This window comes from Bradysia coprophila, unplaced genomic scaffold, assembly GCF_014529535.1.
Source record: "Bradysia coprophila strain Holo2 unplaced genomic scaffold, BU_Bcop_v1 contig_110, whole genome shotgun sequence".
NCBI lineage: Eukaryota > Metazoa > Arthropoda > Insecta > Diptera > Sciaridae > Bradysia > Bradysia coprophila.
This window is the reverse complement of record NW_023503387.1, coordinates 446,995-470,636: the sequence shown is the minus strand read 5'-3', so window position 1 is coordinate 470,636 and position 23,642 is coordinate 446,995. Positions and strand designations below refer to the sequence as shown.

The window sequence follows — 23,642 nt, the reverse complement described above, 5'->3', positions numbered from 1 at the left end:
TCAAAATTATATCTGTCACTGTCTATACCAGTTTTGTCATTCATTAAAGGCATTCTTGTTGAATTGATACGGAAATTTTCCTGCTTTAATGTATTTTTGAAATGATTTACTAGACGAAACTACCATGGTCGAATAATCTTGTACTTTTCATAAATGAATATGAATACGTACTTCCGTTCGATACATTTTCCCATCTTCGATTCCACATTTTGTGGAATTTGAGCAATGTACACTGTACAGCAATGTGCATATTAGACGAAGTTTCAAATTTTTATTTTGACGAGGGGGAATACAGGACGTAATGCTCTATAAATATACATCCTATAGCATAGCATATGTGGGAACATACAAGGTTTTACGTGAGGAGGTTACGCCGATCACTGGAGCCGTTTTGGCAGAAATACACCGAACTTTGCTGTAATTTTTGGCGTAACCTCCTCAAGTACAACCTTAGGAAAATCGTAATTTGTGACATGTACATACATGAAACGCTGTTACCTGGGCTACAAACAAATTACGTGGATTTTCCCATGTCATCAGCTATTGCGTTCATTGTTCAGAGGTCTTCACACACTTACACCGCTTAGCTCTCCGTTTACGATCAATTAATGGAAGCTCAGCCCACTTTTAATTGTCAATTCATTAAAATGTAAACGGCGTAAGTGCGATTACAGCTTAAGATTAAATATTTCAATTTTTTAATTTTCCTGCCATTTTTTAAACCAACACTTTCTATTCATATGAAATCTAAATGTGTATTCTCATCAAACTATTATTATGAACACAAGCAATTTATACACTGGATGCTGGTATTAGCACAGCATCGTCTCGTTTTACTGTGTACCAGAATGGAACTGGTTGATCATAGAACAGTGTATAATGGCACAAGCCGAAACTAATAACGAAAGATAAATAAATCAATTTACAATTTGGGACGCTTATACTCTTGTAATGAGAAAATATTTTTGATATGCAAATATTCTCTATCATTCAACAATGACAATGAATTTTAGTTTACTAGTTAAGTAACGAGACTTTTTGCTCATGAGTGAAAACCCTTAACCAAATGGGAAAACTGCTGCGGAAAGTCATGGTACAGTACAGTGACAACACCTCGGTTACTTTTACTCATTTATCCAGCGATATCTCAGTACTTCACTGATATAGTAATCTACTACACGTTTCTGTGGTGTAATTCAATTACCTTCGAGTGGGATAATATTTCACGCCTCGGCTTGGAATACAACCCTCGTCCCTGAACATAAACAAATTTCCCACAGATGCGTAATGTATTACTGAAATTCATTTGTAAAGTTGTTAAACGGATTCTTGCTCGTCGTCATATTTTTTTGTTGAAATTGGATGATTACATTTGCAAGTTATATATACTCGCTTCATCACTTATTTCGAATTCTCACCCATTTTCTAATTAATAATAGCTTGAATTTTGTAAATATTTTGATAATAAACGGCAAATGTTATATTTACAAACTGATTTTCAACAAATATTTGAAAGTGCATTACTGCTAAAAGGAATTATTAAGAGATGTGTACGCATACGAGCTCTTGCGGGAGTATAATTATGATTCTCTTTATATTAGAAACGTTAGAAATCTTGCTAGTTCTTTATCCCCCTAGACAAAGCCTAACGAACACAAATACATCGTGCAAATAACACCAATGCACACACGACGTGTACGCTAAAATAAAATTCAATTTTATAAACGCGTCGTCATGTTAATCTAATCACAAAAAAAATGTTTTAATGAGATGAGAAGATATTTGTTTATTGTATAAATCATCACATGGATTATAGTTTTAATGCTTTTGAATGAGAACCTTTTACCGATTTCCTCTCCATTTTATCCGGTCTAAATTAAAAGTGATTGTAAACATAATAACGTTGCGAGTTGCGAATATTCAGATGGAACGCGAGAAACTTAAATGTGATGACGACTAAAAAAATGAAAATAATTTTTAGAAAATTGGATTTTTCGTGTAATGAAAAATGTTTTTTTTTTTTTTAAATAAAGTTGATGAAAATTAACGAGTTTATGTATTTTCTCATAGCACATTAAAATACGAAAATAGCATAAGCCGGTGAGAATAATAATAATTATACTTCGAATGGTAATGGTGTGTGAAAAATGGAGTGAAACTTTTGACCCACAGGTGATTTTGACTGCTTTTAACATAAGAAAAAATGTCAAACAACTTTTGTTCAGTTACTGTTGTACGGTTACCTGTAATGTGGATAAATTAAGTCGTTAAACCTTTTCTCATTTCACTAGAAGGCAATACATCTAATGGATAATTATATGTCGGGTGAGTAATTAATTTATATGTGTAAGCGTTGAGTATAAGAGCAATGTGTAGTTATATACACAGTGAATACGTACGTACTCTAGTACGTAAAAGTAGTCAGTAAGGGAATTCACGAAGTCATATATATATACAGAAATATACTCAGTATCTTATCTGTATAAATTTGTTCTTCTTCTTTTTCAGCCTATTTCTATCCACTGCTGGATGTAGGCCTCTCCAACTTCTTTAAATTTCGTACGGTCCATTGCCATTTGCTGCCAGTTTGTACCTGCAATATTCTTAATTCCGTTTGTCCATCTCTCTGGTGGAGAGATGGTCGCCAGTTCATGATCGTTTTGGTCCAACGTTCGTCTGTCCTTCTTGCAATATGTCCCGCCCAGCTGCATTTCAGCGATGCTATTCTTTCCATGACATCAACGACCCTGGTTTGTTGTCGAATCCATTGATTCGTAATTCTGTCTCTGAGTGTTATTCCAAGCATACTCCGTTCCATGGCTCTTTGTGTCACTCTCAATTTATCTTCGGATGCTTTCGTTAAAGTTAACGTTTCCGCTCCATAAGTAAGCACTGGAAGGACACAAGTGTTGAAAACTTTGCGTTTCAGACTATTATTCATTTTGCTTTTGAAAATGAGTCTGAGTTTTCCGAACGCTGCCCATGCAAGACCAATATTACGTCTTATTTCTGCAGTTTGGTTGTCCAGACCTAACTTCAGTTTATGTCCTAGATATACATAGCTGTCGACTCGTTCAATGACAGTGTCACCAATTTTGATTTCACTATCGTCCCCGATGTTGGCCATGACTTTTGTTTTCGATAAGTTCATCTTGAGGCCAACATTGCTTGCCTCTTCACTTAACTGTTGTAGCATAAGCTGAGCCTGACCTAGATTCGCTGCTATCAGTACAATGTCATCAGCGAAGCGGAGATGGCTTAGGTACTCTCCATTTATCTTTATTCCCATTTTACTCCAGTTAAACTTCCTAAAAATACTCTGCAGAATCGCCGTGAATAATTTCGGTGAAATGGTGTCACCCTGCCTTACACCTCAGCCAATTCTGAATTTCTCCGTGCTCTTATGAAGTTTTATACATGAAGTAGCATTTTTGTACACATATCGAATTGTGTTGGAGTACCTTGAGTCTACTCTACTACATTCGTCTAATGCGTCCAATATCGACCATGTTTCCACTGAATCGAAAGCTTTTTCAAAGTCTATGAATAGCAAGACTATGTCGATGTTGTATTCACGACACTTCTCAATAAGCGTTCTCATCACTTGCAAATGGTCGTTTGTGCTGAAACCAGATCTGAAAGCAGCTTGTTCAACAGGTTGGTAGAAGTCGAACTTGTTAGTGTTCCTCTTCGTAATGATTTTCATAAACAACTTGTAGAGTGTTGACAATAGGCTTATGGGTCGGTAATTTTCCAGCTTTGTTATGTCTCCTTTTTTATGCAGCAATGTAATTACCGCATTTTCCCAGGCTTCTGGTACTTCTTCCCATTGGAGACATTGATTAAACAAAGCCGTGATTGCCTTTAATAAGGAGTCTCCACCTAGTTTAATGGCTTCCACTGGAACACCATCTTCTCCGGGAGACTTTTTGTTTTTCATCTCGGCTACTGCGGCCTTGACTTCATCAACAGTTATGTCGGGCATATCCTCCGATCCCACGTTTCTTATTATTGGTCTATCTTCGGTTTCTTCCGTTGGACTCTGTCTTGCTGAAGAAAACAAATTCTCATAAAATTCTGTTGCAATGTTTAATATCGCATTTCGATCCGTTTGGATCGTTCCTGTTTTGTCTCGTAATTTGAAGATTTCTTTTTTGGCGTTTGTCATTTTTCTCCGTAGGACTTTCATATTGCAGTTAGCTTCAATTATGTTTTGAGCCAATTGGACATTATATTTTCTTTCATCTGATCTCCTTGCTTTGTTGATACTTTTAGACAAGTTCCGGTATTCCACCGAATCTCGCCTTCCGTTTTTTACCAACTCTGCTCTGCTTGTGATCAGGTCTAATGTTTCTTTGCTGAGTTTTGATTCTTTCCCTTGGACGGATTTGCATTTGGATTTCATGAAACCCATTATTGTATCGACGATTTTGGTATTCAATTCGTCCAATGTTTCACATTGATTGTTGACGTTATCTAATTCGGCAATCATTTTCGTAGCAAATTCTTCATTTTGTGTGTAAAGCCGTTGTACGTCAATCCTTTCACTTTTTCGAACTAGTTGTGATCTTTGAAATCTGGTATTTAACGTGACTCTTGCACGAACCATTCGGTGATCACTAACTGTTGAAAAACTGTTTAGGACCGTAACGTTCTTAACGGTTGACTTACGGCCAGTTATGATGTAATCGATCTCATTTTTCGTTACACCATCTGCACTAGCCCAGGTCCATTTCCGTTGAGGCTTTCCTGCAAAAAATGAATTCATTGCGTACAAATTGTGTTGCTGTAGGAAGTTGAGTAAAGTATTTCCACGCTCATTTCTTTGGTCGTTGCTAAAACTACCAATAGAAACTTCGGAGTCTTCTTCTCGTTTTCCCAGCTTCGCATTGAAATCACCGATTAGATATTGGTAATGTGATGGGTTTTCGTTAAGAGCTTTCTCGACATCCTTAATAGAATCTTTCTACTTCTTCGTCATCATGGGTGGACGTGGGTGCGTAAACCTGAATTAATTTGACATTGTATCTGTTATTTATCTTCAGGCATACGCATATCACTCGATCGGATATGCTTTTCGTGTGAGTTATGCGATCCGACCACCGCTTGTTTATGAACAATCCGACACCGTGCATCAGTATCTGACTGTCACTTCCTCGGTAGAAGAATGTATGCCCTGATTGTAATTTCAGGCATTCCTCTCCAGGTTTTCTCACTTCGCTCACTCCCACAACATCCCATTTTATCTTTTCTAGCTCTTCTTCCATTTCTTGCATTTTTTGTCTTGACGACAATGTTCTGGCATTATATGTGGCAATGTTATTGTCTGTAAACTCAAAGATTTGAGGACATCAGTTTGAGTCAAATTTTCGGATATGCATTTACCATTAAGCAAAAAGGGCTGCTACATGGGTTATAAAGTAAGTGCAAATGCAAATGTTCTCGAAAAGAAAATTAAAATTTTGTACGAGAAACGTACGAGAAATACCGTAAATTTTATATGAAAGTGACGGTATCCTTAATGGGATACCTTCACTTTTAACAGAAAGTGATACCGGTAACTTTTATGCGAAACCGAGACCTATTTAATGGGTTACCGGAAATATTTAATGAATTTGACGGTATCCTAAATGGAATACCTACACTTTTAACAGAAAACTATAATGTCTTTGATGGGATACCGGTTACTTTTATGCGAAACCGAGACCTATTTAATGGGTTACCGGAAATATTTAATGAATTTGACGGTATCCTAAATGGGATACCTACACTTTTAACAGAAAACTATGTCTTTGATGGGATACCGGTTACTTTTATGCGAAACCGAGACCTATTTAATGGGTTACCGGAAATATTTAATGAATTTGACGGTATCCTAAATGGGATACCTACACTTTTAACAGAAAACTATGTCTTTGATGGGATACCGGTTACTTTTATGCGAAACCGAGACCTATTTAATGGGTTACCGGAAATATTTAATGAATTTGACGGTATCCTAAATGGGATACCTACACTTTTAACAGAAAACTATGTCTTTGATGGGATACCGGTTACTTTTATGCGAAACCGAGACCTATTTAATGGGTTACCGGAAATATTTAATGAATTTGACGGTATCCTAAATGGGATACCTACACTTTTAACAGAAAACTATGTCTTTGATGGGATACCGGTTACTTTTATGCGAAACCGAGACCTATTTAATGGGTTACCGTAAATTTTATATAAAAGTGACGGTATCCTAAATGGGATACCTTCACTTTTAACAGAAAACTATAATGTTTGGGATGGGATACCGGTTACTTTTCTGCGAAACCGAGACCTATTAAGTGGGTTACCGGAAATATTCGATGAAAGTGACGGTATCATAAATGGGATACCTTCACTTTTAACAGAAAACTATAATGTCTTTGATGGGATACCGGTAACTTTTAGGCGAAACCGAGACCTATTTAATGGGTTACCGGAAATATTTAATGAATTTGACGGTATCCTAAATGGGATACCTACACTTTTAACAGAAAACTATGTCTTTGATGGGATACCGGTTACTTTTATGCGAAACCGAGACCTATTTAATGGGTTACCGGAAATATTTAATGAATTTGACGGTATCCTAAATGGGATACCTTCACTTTTAACAGAAAACTATAATGTTTGGGATGGGATACCGGTTACTTTTATGCGAAACCGAGACCTATTAAGTGGGTTACCGGAAATATTCGATGAAAGTGACGGTATCATAAATGGGATACCTTCACTTTTAACAGAAAACTATAATGTCTTTGATGGGATACCGGTTACTTTTAGGCGAAACCGAGACCTATTTAATGGGTTACCGGAAATATTTAATGAATTTGACGGTATCCTAAATGGGATACCTACACTTTTAACAGAAAACTATAATGTCTTTGATGGGATACCGGTTACTTTTATGCGAAACCAAGACCTATTTAGTGGGTTACCGGAAATATTTAATGAATTTGACGGTATCCTAAATGGGATACCTACACTTTTAACAGAAAACTATGTCTTTGATGGGATACCGGTTACTTTTATGCGAAACCGAGACCTATTTAATGGGTTACCGGAAATATTTAATGAATTTGACGGTATCCTAAATGGGATACCTACACTTTTAACAGAAAACTATGTCTTTGATGGGATACCGGTTACTTTTATGCGAAACCGAGACCTATTTAATGGGTTACCGGAAATATTTAATGAATTTGACGGTATCCTAAATGGGATACCTTCACTTTTAACAGAAAACTATAATGTTTGGGATGTGATACCGGTAACTTTCATGTGAAACCGAAACCTATTTAGTGGGTTACCGGAAATATTCGATGAAAGTGACGGTATCATAAATGGGATACCTTCACTTTTAACAGAAAACTATAATGTCTTTGATGGGATACCGGTTACTTTTAGGCGAAACCGAGACCTATTTAATGGGTTACCGGAAATATTTAATGAATTTGACGGTATCCTAAATGGGATACCTACACTTTTAACAGAAAACTATAATGTCTTTGATGGGATACCGGTTACTTTTATGCGAAACCAAGACCTATTTAGTGGGTTACCGGAAATATTTAATGAATTTGACGGTACCCTAAATGGGATACCTACACTTTTAACAGAAAACTATGTCTTTGATGGGATACCGGTTACTTTTATGCGAAACCGAGACCTATTTAATGGGTTACCGGAAATATTTAATGAATTTGACGGTATCCTAAATGGGATACCTACACTTTTAACAGAAAACTATGTCTTTGATGGGATACCGGTTACTTTTATGCGAAACCGAGACCTATTTAATGGGTTACCGGAAATATTTAATGAATTTGACGGTATCCTAAATGGGATACCTACACTTTTAACAGAAAACTATGTCTTTGATGGGATACCGGTTACTTTTATGCGAAACCGAGACCTATTTAATGGGTTACCGGAAATATTTAATGAATTTGACGGTATCCTAAATGGGATACCTTCACTTTTAACAGAAAACTATAATGTTTGGGATGTGATACCGGTAACTTTCATGTGAAACCGAAACCTATTTAGTGGGTTACCGTAAATTTTATATAAAAGTGACGGTATCCTAAATGGGATACCTTCACTTTAAACAGAAAACTATAATGTTTGGGATGGGATACCGGTTACTTTTATGCGAAACCGAAACCTATTAAGTGGGTTACCGGAAATATTCGATGAAAGTGACGGTATCATAAATGGGATACCTTCACTTTTAACAGAAAACTATAATGTCTTTGATGGGATACCGGTACCTTTTATGAGAAACAGAGACTTATTTAATGGGTTACCGTAAATTTTTTATGAAAGTGACGGTATCCTAAATGGGATACCTACACTTTTAACAGAAAACTATAATGTCTTTGATGGGATACCGGTTACTTTTATGCGAAACCGAGACCTATTAAATGGGTTACTAGAAATATTTAATGAATTTGACGGTATCCTAAATGGGATACCTTCACTTTTAACAGAAAACTATAATGTCTTTGATGGGATACCGGTTACTTTTATGCGAAACCAAGACCTATTTAATGGGTTACCGGAAATATTTAATGAATTTGACGGTATCCTAAATGGGATACCTACACTTTTAACAGAAAACTATAATGTCTTTGATGGGATACCGGTAACTTTTATGAGAAACAGAGACTTATTTAATGGGTTACCGTAAATGGGATACCTACACTTTTAACAGAAAACTATAATGTCTTTGATGGGATACCGGTAACTTTCATGTGAAACAGAGACCTATTTAGTGAGTTACCGGAAATATTCGATGAAAGTGACGGTGTCCTAAATGGGATACCTTTACTTTTAATAGAGCCCAATGGTGTCTGGGATGGGATACCGGTAACTCTAATGCGAAACCTAGACCTATTTAACGGGATACCGAAAGTTACAGTATTCTAAATGGGATACCTTCTGCTTTAACAGAAAACTATGATGTCTGGGATGGCATACCGGTAACTTTTATGAGAAACAGACACCTATTTAATGGGACACCGTAAATTTTATATGAAAGTGACGGTATCCTAAATGGGATACCTTTACTTTTAACAGAACACAATGATGTCTGCGTCTTTATGAGAAACGAAGACCTATTCAGTGGGATACCGTAAATTGTGCATAAAAGTAACGGTATCTTAAATGGGATACCTTAACTTTTAACGATGCAAAATGGTGTCTGACAAATGATACCGTGGCAATGTAATGTGGGATACGGCAATATTGGTTTTTTTGTGACGTTAATGGTTCATAGCAACGTTATTTGGTTTAGAAATCGTAGTAGCCTTCTAAAGTAATTTGTCGTATTATCTTGCGTAAATTGAAAATTGTCAAAAATCTTGCGTTTAGTTCGCTCTGCACTTATCTTTATATCGTATCAACTAAAACAGTGGAGGTTTATTTGTAAATATCGGATAATTAGTGATTCATTCAGTGCATTGTATATTGTTCAACATGCCAGCAAACAATAATCCGGTAAGTTCAATGTTTATGAAGAGGCCAAAGAGAACCGCGAATGCTCAAGAAATGTTGTAAGAATATAATACATTCAATAAATGACATTTTAAAACATCCGCTGATTTATTCGACGATTGTCGCCAAGTTTGGCTCAAATGATCAAAAATGTACGAATATTTTTAGGCAACACATCAGCAATATGTCTTAGATATGGACACTCAAGACTTGGTTAGTATACTTCGCTTTAAACGGTTGTAAATATCTTGATCTTCTACACATCTAACGCACTTCATATGATTTTTGCACAATACACTATAGGTTCCCCTGTTTGACAACGATGTAATTGATCAACACAACGATATTCATAATGACTTCAATCCTGCTCAGTATTCTTTTTTAAGTTCATCATCAGTGCAGGTATTAGAATGAATGATTTTTTTTATAAAACTGCAATCAAATCGATTACATACATACAATCGGATTGGTTAGGTGCTCGACTCGGTTAACAAGGAGAACCGCCAACTAGATTCTTATGGTCATGAAAACTCTTTTACGATAGTTCGGCCATCTCGTCTCTCACAAGTAATTTAACGTTTTTCACAAATTTATTCGTGAATCAGTTTAACGGTATTTTTAGGAGCCGTATACGACTTACAATTACTATGGTCAACAACCATATTACTATTCAAGCCCATCTTCTGGGATCGGTGTACGCAATGAATACATACAGGTAACAGATTTTAAACAGACAGCTAAGTTATATCATCAGCTATTGTCAATGATTATTGAATTTTAACTAAAACAACAATTAACAATGGAATCGTGTGTGGTTGTTACTGTAATATTGTAAAATATACAGATGTCATCCTATCATTAGTTGTCGAATTCTGAGGAATTTCAACAAATTGAAAAGTTTTGTACTTCATTTTTTTAGATTTTAGGTTTTCTAACGAAATGTTTTCTTATGTAATTCAGTGAATTTAGCTTTGTCTATTTCATAAGTATCATCTAAAATACACATGCAAAATGAAGTACAAAACTGTTCAATTTGTTTAAGTTCCTCAGAATTCGACAACTTATGATATGACTTCCGTCTGTACATTTTACAACTTTACAATAACAACCGCACACGATTACATCTTTTAGATTCCAAACACATTCAACGGATATAATGCCACAGTTCCCCGTAGTTCAGAATATTACAATGGAGCCGCACCATCGTCTCTTACTGTTACGGACTATCTTTCTACTGCCGTTCGATCGTCTAATCATTCACATGTAACTGATAGATTTTGTTTTACATTTTTTTGTTACCAAATTCAACGAATATTGTAGGATGCGCATGATGCTAACAATTACTATGGTCGACTACCATTTTATGGTCGCAATTATGGCCCGAACCAGTTTTGCGAGGTCGGTGTATGCAATGAATCTTTGCAGGTAATTCAAACCTAATCTACATCGTCAGTTATCGGCAAAAATAAATTGTTAGACTGATTAGAGAGTTCATATGTAGCAAAATCTGTCTTTACAAAAATGAAGTGCAAGTTTTCAAATGCCGAAATTACTCAGATCGAATGAAGTAGTAGATTCAACGAAAACGAATTTATTGATAGAAAGGGAAAATTAAAATACGACATCAAAAACTCGAGAGATTTTACATTAGACGAGCTATTTCGGTACATGAGGCCTGTTTTGACTGTGTAGATTGTGGGAATCGCATATTTTTTTTGTTCTTACGAGACATCCACGAAGGCCTTCAAAAATTGATAATTGTTGATATCGTATTTCTGTCTATTTCATTTCTTGCAGTAGATTCGATAACTGATATCGTTGCCGTATGTATATTTTAAAAGCCTGATCACTAACAATTACATTCTTTAGAGTTCAAACGCTTTCAACGGACATAATACCACTGTTCGTCATGGGTCAAACCATTTTAATGGAGCCGCTCCATCGTCTCTTACTGTTACGGACTATCTTTCTACTGCCGTTCGATCGTCTAATCATTCACATGTAACTGATAGATTTTGTTTTACATTTTTTTTGTTACCAAATTCAACGAATATTGTAGGATGCGCATGATGCTAACAATTACTATGGTCGACTACCATTTTATGGTCGCAATTATGGCCCGAACCAGTTTTGCGAGGTCGGTGTATGCAATGAATCTTTGCAGGTAATTCAAACCTAATCTACATCGTCAGTTATCGGCAAAAATAAATTGTTAGACTGATTAGAGAGTTCATATGTAGCAAAATCTGTCTTTACAAAAATGAAGTGCAAGTTTTCAAATGCCGAAATTACTCAGATCGAATGAAGTAGTAGATTCAACGAAAACGAATTTATTGATAGAAAGGGAAAATTAAAATACCACATCAAAAACTCGAGAGATTTTACATTAGACGAGCTATTTCGGTACATGAGGCCTGTTTTGACTGTGTAGATTGTAGGAATCGCATTTTTTTTTGTTCTTACGACACATCCACAAAGGACGTTAAAAAGCAAGCCTGATCACTAACAATTACATTCTTCAGAGTTCAAACGCATTCAACGGACAGAATACCACTGTTCATCATGGGTCAAACCATTTTAATGGAGCCGCAGGATCGTCACAAACTGTTTCGGAACATGTTTCTACTGGTGTTGGATCATCTAGTCTTTTAAATGTAATTAGTAGATTTTGTTTGTAGATTCGTTTATTAACAGATGCAACGAATATTTTAGGATGCATATGATACTAACAATTACTATGGTCAACTACCATGTTATGGTACTAGCCAGTTTTCCGAAGTCGGTGTATGCAGTAAATCTGTGCAGGTAATTCAGATTTTCAGTTAACAGCCAATCTATATCGTTAGTTATCGGAAACAATAAATTGTAAAGGCTAACTTAAGCGTTGGAAATTTGTATGCTATCCACACAAATTGTCTTTCTCTTTCACCGCTTCTGCTATTTAAATTTCATGTTTTTACATTTTGGAATAGAAGGTGCTTGCAAAGTATATGTCAATAAACATGAATCTGAGTCTTCTGAAATATTTTTTGAATCTATCGAAATTACTGAAACAAGACAAAGTCTAGTAATTGAAATTACTCAGACCGAATGAAGTAGTAGATTCGATAACTAATGATAATATGGTTGCCGTCTGTCTATTTCAAAATCAAGTAGTCAATAACAACCGCTCACAATTACACTATTTAGATTTCAAATCCATTTGATGGATGCAACGCAACTGTTCAGCATGGTTCGAACCATTTTAATGAAACCGCAGCATCGTCTCACATTGTTTCAAACAGGCTTCCAACTTTCGTTAAACCGATGCAGGTAGAGTAATGGTTTAAAAATTCATTCATGAATCGACAATGAATAATGTAATTCTTTAGGCGTCTAATTCGTCGCTTAACGTTCACATACGACCCACACAATCCAATGCCAATGAAACGTCCGTACATGGTTCCAGTGAAAATCGTTTGATAGACGAAAATGAAGAGACATTACTACCTGGATACGAGTTCAATGAAATTGATACAACTTTAGCTCCGATTGAGCAAATGTTTGCAAACATGGATCCAAAACGTAGGTCTTGTGACAATTCTGAAATGATTGTTCAAACCTCTGATCGTGCTTTGAAAGAGAAGAAATATATGTGCATATACTGTAAAAAGTTTTATCCGAAAATCGCACGGCATCTGGAGCACGTTCACAAAAACGAAATTGATGTGCAGAAACTGAAGGGCCTGCCGAAAGGTAATCATATTAAAATAGCTTAATTAGATGACGTACAGTTATTACTGTGGTGGTAGAAAGTTAAAAGATTGAGCCTTTATGCTTATAAAGAATCTAGGGTTACAATTTCTATACCAAAAATGCTATGTGTAAGCATAATCGTTTCCTTACTGTTTCAATCATTTGCCTATGCCGTAGGTGCCTCGGAGCTAACATCTTGAACAACGTAATTTCTGATACTCGATTGATAAAATGCCTCGAAGCTGCTATTTTGTGTCCATCAGCATCAGAGCGAAAGAAACAGTTTTACTTGAATATTAGATGCTTAGAAGTAGTATCAGACTGATAAGCGAGTCGACCGTTTCCAAAAAGTATCAAATCCAAATTACATTCACGTGCGTAAGTGTGAAAGAGCTAGGTGTAATTTTTCATAAGATGTTAGAAAGAGATAGATTATTGTATTTGGTCTACTGTTTCGAAACGATCTACTGTATACAGACCTATTTCTAATGGCAAATGTGCTGTTAGAAAATTTTTCATCATTTTTTTCATTTCCCAAGTATATAAAAGTAAGTCGAGACATTAATTCGAAGATACTGAAACGATTTCATTTGTTGTACTTATGGCACTTATGGCTTGAATTGGTCACTGTTAATTAACAGCAAAGAGCGACAGAACAGCGTATAGTGATGCTTCTAATTAATACTTAAAATCATCTCGAATTAATCTTGATTTTTTTTTCGACTATGCAAGTTTTTTAACCTCTTTGTAGTAGTAGGGAAAGCATGACGAAATGTTTAACTGAAATTTATTTTCACTATGTAACCCAAAATAGCACACTTATACAGCCCTTTTTGAGCGCGAGATTTCAGATTTCCGCACAAATAAAAGTAGTGAACGTCAACTTAAAATAAACCGTTCGTTCCTCCTTTCCTGCTTCAGAGTCGATGATCTTATATTTTTTCACATTTAAAACATGAGATAACTAAACCATTAGGTTATTGGTGCATGATCTACAACAAAAACTTCACTTCTTTTAGGGTCAAAGGAGCGGAGACAAATCTTGGACATTTTACGCAACAGAGGAACGTTCCAATGCAACAACGTCAGAAAGTTCAACAACCGTCGATTAATAACAGCTCGCCGACCAAACATCAAATTTTCACGAACTGGCAAAGACTTTTCAGCATGTCCACGGTGTCTAGGCACATATTCGAAAAAAGGTGATCATATAAGAAAATGCTGCAAGAAAGTGTTTAACGACCAGCATCTGGGATCGGTCATGAGCGTTGCTGTGGAAAAAAGAATACATAATCAGGCGTCTGATCGCTTGGAAACTGTTTGCCGGCCGTTGCGAGACACCGTGGGAGTGCGTTTACTAAGATACGACTGGATTCTTATCGCATTTGGTAATACGATGTGCAAAAAGTACAAGCTCAAGAAGCATGATAAGAATATACGCTCGAAGTTGCGGATGTGTGGAAGAGTGTTTCGCGAATTGAAATCGATTTCCAAGGAAATCACAGATTTTGCTTCAATTTATAATCCTCGATATTACGACAACGTTATCCGGGTTGCGTGTATAATTGGACAATTTGATGAGGAAACTGATGAGTTCGAAACACCTTCTTCAGCACTAGATGCATTACTGCAAGTGAAGGATGTGGGACGAGTGCTGGTCTGCCATTACATTAAACAAGAAAATCATGATCTGCAAAAAAGAACAGAGAACTTCCTCAAGCTGTTGAACAACGACGCTAGTGCGTCGATATATAAATCTATATACGACTCGCTGCACAAAAAGAAAAGGATTAAAGTTGATCACCTACCTACAATTGAAGACATCAAGAGTATGTCAGCGTATCTCGACGTAGAGATACGAAAGCTTTCGACGACTTTGGCACGCCAATTTAGTCTTGACGAATGGAAATCACTCAGCGAATTAATATTAGCCTGGATTGTGATTTTTAATCGCAAGCGCGTTGGAGAATCCGAACGCATTTTGATAACGGAGTTCCAAGCTCGGACATACGTAGACAGTGACACACTTCTTACGTTGACTGAGGAAGAACGGTCCGCTGCTAAACGGTATGCCCACATAAGAGTAAACGGAAAAAAAGAACGAACCGTGGCAGCACTACTCACTCCAGAAATCGTAGATGGTATCAAAATTTTACTCCAACATCGACAATCGGCCAAGATATCACCAAAAAACGAGTTTTTATTCGCAGTGCCGTCAATTGATACTAGTCAAGTGTTTTCAGCGTGTGAAGCTATGCGAAAGTATTCCACTCTCTGTGGGGCAAAGGAACCGACCACACTTCGCGGCACAATGCTTCGAAAACATGTAGCCACTCTATGCGTTTCTAAAAAATACACCGACGCAAAAGTCGGATTCGTAGCTGATTTCATGGGACATTACGAGCAAATTCATCGTAAATGCTACAGAAGAAATCCGATGGTTGACGAGATCGTCAACGTCTCGAAGTTGTTGGAGGAGGCCAAAGGTGATACTACTGACAATGATCAACAGAAGAAAAATGATTCGACACATAACGAACGAGAACGTAATGCTAAAAGTGATCGCAAACGGAAGAATAAAGAAGTTGGATCTAAACTGCCAAGTAAGTATATCAACTCAATGTATTGGGATCAATATTAGCTTGAAAGAAGCTTTCAAGACAAGGCTCTAATAAAAAAAAGCTTTTTCAATTGGGTAACGAAGTCGTGTGAAGAAATTAATTGATTTATCGCTGCGATGTTAAATACTGAGAAAACGTAATAGTAGAAAAATTCCAATTTTTACTTTTTACAATCATCAAAATTTGTGAGGTAAAGTTAGAAACGCTCAATTGATCATATCTTTTTACACTACCAAATTAAAATTTCTCTCAATCTTCCTTGCAAATTGGTTCAAATTTAGTCGAACCACACAAGCTATTCAAAATTGCTCTAACTACAAGATCCTTAGCTCAACCCGAGTAAAAATAAAAGTCTCAAAAGTTCGAAAAGAGACGTCTCACGGTCTCAAATCCTTTGTATTGTGAGACGTGAGACGTCTCTTTTCGAACCTTTGAGACTTTTATTTTTACTAGGGAAGGTCCGACTAATTAGGTGTTACGAAAGGCACTTGGCAAGTATGACTTTATCTGTTGAAACATCATGAAAACACCTTATAGAAACAGATCGAATATAAAATTTAGTGAATAACTCTCAAGGAAAAATTTATAAACAAGTTCCAACTGTTTAGGGATATGAGTTGGAACGCATTCTCTTGCTACAATTGAGCAACGGAAATCTACTGCTGATGACTACAAATTAAACTATATTATATTATCGACTAACTATGGAAGGCCATTGAATATTGACATCGCTTAAACATATATTTTTGCATAGATTTTCATCTCGTTTTTCTTTTCTTTTTCCTTTTAGAGAAGCGACGTACTAAGTAAGCTGGTGACGACAGGAGGAAGAATCCAAGCATTCTAATTTTCTCATTTTACGTTTTAGTAGTTTGAATTGTAATTACATTTTCACTCCCATTGAATTGAATAATAATGAAATTACATATTTGATATGAGTTGACTTTTTGTAACCCTTTAGAAACAGCAGATATGTCGCGATGTAATCGATCTAACTATAATTTCATTTAATCAATACATTCCCTAATACTTGAGAGAAAATCTGTTACTTCATTTATTTTGACAACACTTTGCAAATTGCTTTAATGTGGCATGTCGTTAGTTTTATGTTTATGTTTATTCAGCAATTAAAGCATGTAAGGCTCGGAGCATTTCATGTCAACTTTAAACCTGACCTGAAACACCTGACAACCTGGTTTGACTTGAAATTTAATTACTTGACCTGACCTGAAATGATCTAACACCTGTTTCAACCTGACATGAGAATTTTGACCTGTAGACCTAAAACCAAACTACTTAACATATGGCTTCGATTTCTTTCGCATGTTTTTTATCGATTATTTTTGGTAGTTCACCAAAAAGAATTGACTTCGGTACACATTATTTGGACACTGTAGCCGAATTTGATAGACCTGACCTAAGAGTCTAGTTCTATGTTGAATCGTAAATTCAGCGATGAAAATGCATAGATGTCGTCACTAGAAGGTAAAAAAAACTCACCAGACTTGCCCTATAACGATACACTAAGCAAAGATCATCTCACAGTTTTCTCGATACGGTCGAAAACACATGATTCGCCATTTTTAAACAGTCTAAAATTGAAAATGGTCTTATTCTGACCATGAACATAACGAATTTCTTAGTATTTTGATGCTCAAACGTCAATCTTTTCCAATTCATCAAGTTCAGTTTCTTCAAATTTAGTAGTTGATGCACAAGCCTCTAAATCCATTTTCTGAAGCTTTCGTAGATGAGTATTAAGTACAACATCATGAGAAGTCATCTTATGATCGAAGTATAACTATTTCTAACTGACTGATTTCTAAGTGTGATTTTCTATAGAATCAACGCACTTCAAGCATAAGTGGTACTCTAAATAGGGTACTGAAACTGGACAGTGTATCGAACAAAGTTTGGCACTGTAAAAAAATTCGGACAATTTTTTCATACGAAATATACTCTATTGCAGCTGTCATTAACATCACTTTTGCTTGAAGTGCGTTAAAAGAATTCTTTTTACTATTGTTAAAATTTGTTGATTTTCAAAAACTAAATTATCTCGTCCCGACATTATTGATATTCCAGGAAAATATCGCCAAAGATATGAATAATGAATATGAGGACGGTGTCGAAGGATTTTTTAATATTGCTTTGACGATAATTCAAGGGTATAGTATCAGAGTTCCCACGACTTAGGAAGGTTCCTAAAATTAGGAATTTTAGGAAATTTTAACGGTAATTTTAGGAGAATTTTAGGAGATTTTGCAAGTAATTTTAGGAGTATTTTAGGAGATTTGATAAAGGTTTTATAAGTAATTTCCGGAGGAATTTTTGCAGCCTCAAGATCTTTCTGTTTCTCATACACTTCGTGAAATAATAAAAGTGTTTCAGAAAATTAATATGTTCAATTAGGGGTGTGCGATGGATATAGGATCGAGACAGGCATAGTCCACAAAAAATTGTTATCATCCCCAGATGTCAAAAACTCGATTTTCTCAATTGAGCCATTTTGCCTCAATTTTAGACCAAACAAACACTCACGAAACAAACATTTCTCACATGATTTTCACAAACTTTTTTGTTCTGGATAGCCTACAACATTCGCAAGAATTTAAGCCCACTTGAGCAAAGATCGAATTATTTTCTTGATATAGAATTTCTGAATTTTCAAGTTTAAAATCCACTCAATTTTTCATAGTCGGCAAACTTTGACGACTCACCAAAAATACCTTCTCGACAAACTTCGCCTGGATTTAATTTTTTCTTTTAGCACTGGACTCTCGACTGGACTCCAATTAGTAGAATAAGACTAATGCAGCTAACAAAGATCTCAAAGAAGGTTTTTGGTAGAAGTCGAAGTAGGTGGAAGACCGAAAACTAAAAAATTTAGCTTCTATGATTTGTCTCAAGTTGTAAATGAATTTTTAAAATTTACGCCAGTCTCGATCCTTTCTCCATCGTACACCCCTAATTGACAAAAAGTTTTTTTTTTTATAAAAGCATCGTTTTCCTTATGTAGTTCATTAATAGAAACTTTTATGGCTTACACTTTTTTGACGCCAGTTAAGACCAGCAACTTGGTATTTATCAGTTGTTTCTTGTCGACTGGACCCTTCTTTCAAGTTAACAAGATTCACCATAATTTTGGTCGAAGACCGACGATAGTCGCATCTTCTAACAAACTGCGATCCTCGAGAATATATTTGTTTTCGCTAAATCCACGTTCAGGATCGCTGTTTGCATGACTCAAAGAAAGGACTGTTTTCAAATTCATTGCAGCGTAATTAAAAAAATTACTTGTTTTTCAGTTTTATTAAAAAAATTCTTTGATAGTGTGGGCTATTTTTAGGAATTTTAAAAGTTTTAGAAGATTTTAGGAGATTTTAGGAGGATTTGGTCCATTTTAGGAATTTTATGAATTTTAGGAGGAGTGGGAAATCTGTAGTATTGATGGACCATTATGACAATGGGTAATTTTCAAGTGAAGTATGGTCAAGGAATACAGAAGCATTTCTCCACAAATTTTTATTTTTTAATTAAAAGAAGTTCCATTTTTTTTGTTGAATCGTTGAACATTACGAATTTTTCCGATCTTAAATTTCTTCGGAATGTCAACTTGATACTCTTCAACGATAAATGTATCCTGTGAAATAAATCCATCCGAGTCTATCCACAAACACTCTTTGTTAGGCTGAATGAATCCCGGATAATATTTACTCCGACCGCCACTTCGCATCCACCCAAACTTTACGCCTGGTCTTCTCCATTCTAGTACAAAAAGGACAGATGTATAAGACAGGTATTTTTTGATAATTTTGAAGAAGTTGTAACTTACGATCTTCGTCGTTCTTGATGTCGTTGGAACCGTCTTGTGAAATTTGTGATGGACCATGCTGATCTTTCGGCAAGGAGGTCGATTCTTCGACTTCCGCTTCCGATGGTCGAAAATCAACCGGCTCCGTATCGGTAACGGATTCAGCACTGATTTGGGCGTCATTTCGCGACACGTCTAAATCCATCGGGATTTGTTCTGTGTTTGAAGGATGACTGGAATCATCACCGACATCATCAATGCTGGACGTATTGACCGGATCAGAATGCTGATCGATGATTGGCTCTTGATCGTCTGCGTGATCAACATTTGGCATTTCGATACCAATTCCATTGGCTTCTTCACCGTTGTTGACGTCGTTGGAACAATCTTGTGAAATTAATGATGGGCCATCCTGATCTTTCGGCAAGAAGGTCGAATCTTCGGCTTCCGCTTCCAATGGTCGACAATCAACCGGCTCCGTACCGGTAACGGATTTTGCACTGATTTCTACGGCATTTTGCGTCACGTCTAATTCCATCGGGATTTGTTCAGTGTTTGAAGAATGACTGGAATCATCACCGACATCATCAATGCTGGACGTATTGACCGGATGAGTATGCTGTTCGATGATTGGCTCTTGATCGTCTGCGTGATCAACATTTGGAATTTCGATACCAATTCCATTGGCTTCTTCGCCGTTGTTGATGTCGTTGGAACCCTCTTGTAAATTTTGTGATGAAACATCTTGATCTTTCGGCAAGGAGGTCGATTCTTCGGCTTCCGCTTCCAATGGTCGACAATCAACCGGCTCCGTATCGGTAACGGATTCCGCACTGATTTGGGCTGCATTTTGCGTCACGCCTAAATTCATCGGGATTTGTTCAGTGTTTGAAGAATGACTGGAATCATCACCGACATCATCAATGCTGGACGTATTGACCGGATGAGTATGCTGTTCGATGATTGGCTCTTGATCGTCTGCTTGATGAACATTTGGAATTTCGATACCAATTCCATTGGCTTCTTCGCCGTTGTTGATGTCGTTGGAACCCTCTTGTAAATTTTGTGATGAAACATCTTGATCTTTCGGCAAGGAGGTCGATTCTTCGGCTTCCGCTTCCAATGGTCGACAATCAACCGGCTCTGTACCGGTAATGGACTCATCATTGTTGGGAACGGGTGTGATTGGTAACGGCGAAATGGGTTCATTATCGATTGGATCCGTTTCGAACGACTGATCACATTCACTTTCTGAATAGTGTACTTCTAGTACAGTGGTTGGCATGATTTCCTCATCATCTAGAAGACAACGTTGTGATTATTTAAAATTTCAAGGTTTGAGTTTACACTTACTTTCGTGTTTTGCCATATGGCGCTTAAAATTACCGACATTCCATGCATCTCGTTCTGATCGTACTTGTAGTCCATTGAAATTCAGACATATTGGACAGATCAGACCCCGAGTGGCAAAGTTAATCATTTTCCATCCGGAATTAATTACGACACCGGGCAGAAAGCCCTGAAATAAGAAATTATTTGTAAGTTCTCTGCATGATATTCCATCTGAAGTGACCTACGTGTTCCACTGAAAACAATTTTGCATCTTTCAAAACATTTACGCCCAACTGGTAAAGCTCTGCTACACTTTTGTCGTCCTTTAAGAAAGTGAAATATTTTTTAAGGCCGAAGAAGGGTTTAACACCAAACTTACTTTTAGTAGGCTAGAGACTCTATCCCGTTTTGGTTTAGATGCGGCAGTGGACGTCGTCTTTTTGGTGCGGACGGTTTCTTGTCTTGGCTGATTGATTTCTTGTTTCGGCTTTTTTGGTGGAGGTGATTGCGATGCCATCTTAAACAAGTAAATAACGTTTTCCGAATTACGTGTAAAATTTTATGAAATTAACAACAACATTTAAAACGGCGAATGAAGAAGGGAGCGTGCACATATTACGCCAGCAAATATTTATAAATTTCGACCCACGCACCCACTAGATCAGCATTTTTATGATGTTACATATGGGAGATGACCGAATTATCCCAGTATTTCCGTAATAGGTGGACAACCCCAGTATATCCGTAATAGGTGGACAAGAAACAGTTTCATCAATGTACTGTCTTTCAAGTGTGTTTTTGAAATATAAATGGGTCATCAGCATAGCATAATTTGTCAAGGAAATATATCGTTCTAACTGGTATAATAACGGACAGTTTAGTACCTAAAGCGACGCAGTTCTCATAACAAAATTATACGTTCAATTTGAGGAGACAGTATATTGCAACTCACCCATGTCTTTAGTGAATTTGTTCTGTCTATTAATTACCATTATAACGTCTCTTGCTCTCACACCAAAAAAATTGACAAAAAATATATGTGAATAGCGTGATTAGTGCTACACCCGTGCTTACTCTTGTTTTGCGTGTTAAGTTTGTTCAAATCGTCGAACACAGCGACATTACCAAAAGTAAATATTGCTGGCAAAAGCTTCGCATTGAGATTACCCTAGTAAAAATAAAAGTCAAAAGCTCGAAAAGAGACGTCTCACGTCTCACAATACAAAGGATTTGAGACTGTGAGACGTCTCTTTTCGTGCTTTTGATTCATTTATTTTTACTAGGGTATGGATCTGTTTTGCGTATGATGTAAACCAACTTATAACCAAGTTGCCGCCATGAAACCATTTTTTCTGTGAAATTTGCGTGTCATTTTGATAAAACAACTCACCATGGAACCTCCTCTTTTCTTTCCATTGGATCCTTTACCACTTGCTCGTTCGAGAATGGCCTTTTTAAACTTTAGCCGTGATCCTAGTTGCGGAAATAGTTCCTCCATATCTTTTTCACTGAGCTCATCCAGCTGATCCATTTCAAGCTTATGGTCTGTTAAACAAGGAATTTAAAAAAATGTATTTCAAGCTACAGAGCTATATATTTCAGGCTTACATTGCACCAAATCGATATCCGATTCGAGGCCACAATCACGAAGAAATTTTTCCATTTTTATTAAATTTTTCACCACCGTATTTTTTGGTTAAATTCCAAGCACTCGCACTTACAAACAATGTTCAAAGGTTGCTGCCGTAACTTGATACTGTCACTTAAACCGAAACATTTGCAACTCGGAGTGCGTTGGCTACTCGGATATTGTTAAAATTTTCTATGCGATTACTTGGGCATGTTCACTAAAAAATATTATCCATGGATGATAAAATTTCCAAATAATCGATACAATATTAATCGAAAGTTTTATCAATAATCGATAAATAATGACTTATCATCAGTCGATATTGATCGAATCATCAGTCGATATATTTGGCTACTAAATATCAGTTAAAATTTACTGATTATCTGTCGATATTTGCCAATTATCAGTCGATATTTACCGATTATCTATAAAAACTTCGATTGATACTGATTTTTTCGAAATGAATAATCGCTTCTAAAAAATATTTGGTATTTTGTCAGTTCGATAAGAACACGCCTGGATTATCTGAGAGATATTGTATATAATTCTTAGCGATACACACTTGCGGCATTATTGATACTCTAAATTAATGACAGCCATTTCGCTCGAAAATTTCCATAGTATAAATTACTTATAATTTCCATGTCAATATTTAATGGGATTTTATAAGAAAGTGACGGTTACCTTCATTTTTTACAGAACACAATGATGTCTAGGATGGGATACCGGTTACTTTTATTCGAAACCGAGACCTATTTTAGTAGGTTACCGGAAATATTCGATGAAAGTGACGGTATCCTAAATGGGATACGTTAACTTTTAACAGAAAACTATAATGTCTGGGATGGGATACCGGTTACTTTTATGCGAAACCGAGACCTATTTAGTGGGTTACCGTACATTTTATATGAAGTTACAGTATTCTAAATGGGATACCTTCCCTTTTAACACAAAACTGTGATGTCTTTGATGGGATACCGGT

At 36.3% G+C, this 23,642-nt stretch overlaps 2 protein-coding genes across 3 annotated transcripts in view; one reads left to right on the top strand and one right to left on the bottom strand.

Annotated features, from left to right (window-relative positions):
- The window catches only part of LOC119073038 (potassium voltage-gated channel protein Shaw-like), a 173,350-nt gene that overhangs the window by 11,958 nt on the left and 137,750 nt on the right, over positions 1–23,642 (top strand). The window contains exons 2-3 of one of the 2 annotated variants that reach the window (XM_037178356.1): positions 2,071–2,100; positions 2,173–2,325. The gene's annotated coding sequence lies outside the window, so the exon portion shown is untranslated. Of the gene's footprint in view, positions 1–2,070; positions 2,326–23,642 lie in introns of both variants that reach the window. The other variant, XM_037178355.1, reaches the window with a different exon arrangement.
- LOC119073033 (protein IWS1 homolog A-like) lies at positions 120–21,067 on the bottom strand. Its single transcript, XM_037178349.1, has 3 exons — positions 21,052–21,067; positions 19,720–20,997; positions 120–232 (listed from the first exon to the last, which is right to left on the bottom strand). Exons 1-3 carry the CDS (start codon positions 21,065–21,067, stop codon positions 120–122), a joined length of 1,407 nt encoding a protein of 468 aa, XP_037034244.1.

What these genes read in the sequence shown, in the direction of transcription:
- LOC119073033 (XM_037178349.1), bottom strand. An exon ending in CATCAAGAACGACGAAGATC is followed by an intron (nt 233 to 19,719) that starts GTAAGTTACAAC and finishes ATTGCTGTACAG; the next exon opens with TGTACATTGCTCAAATTCCA.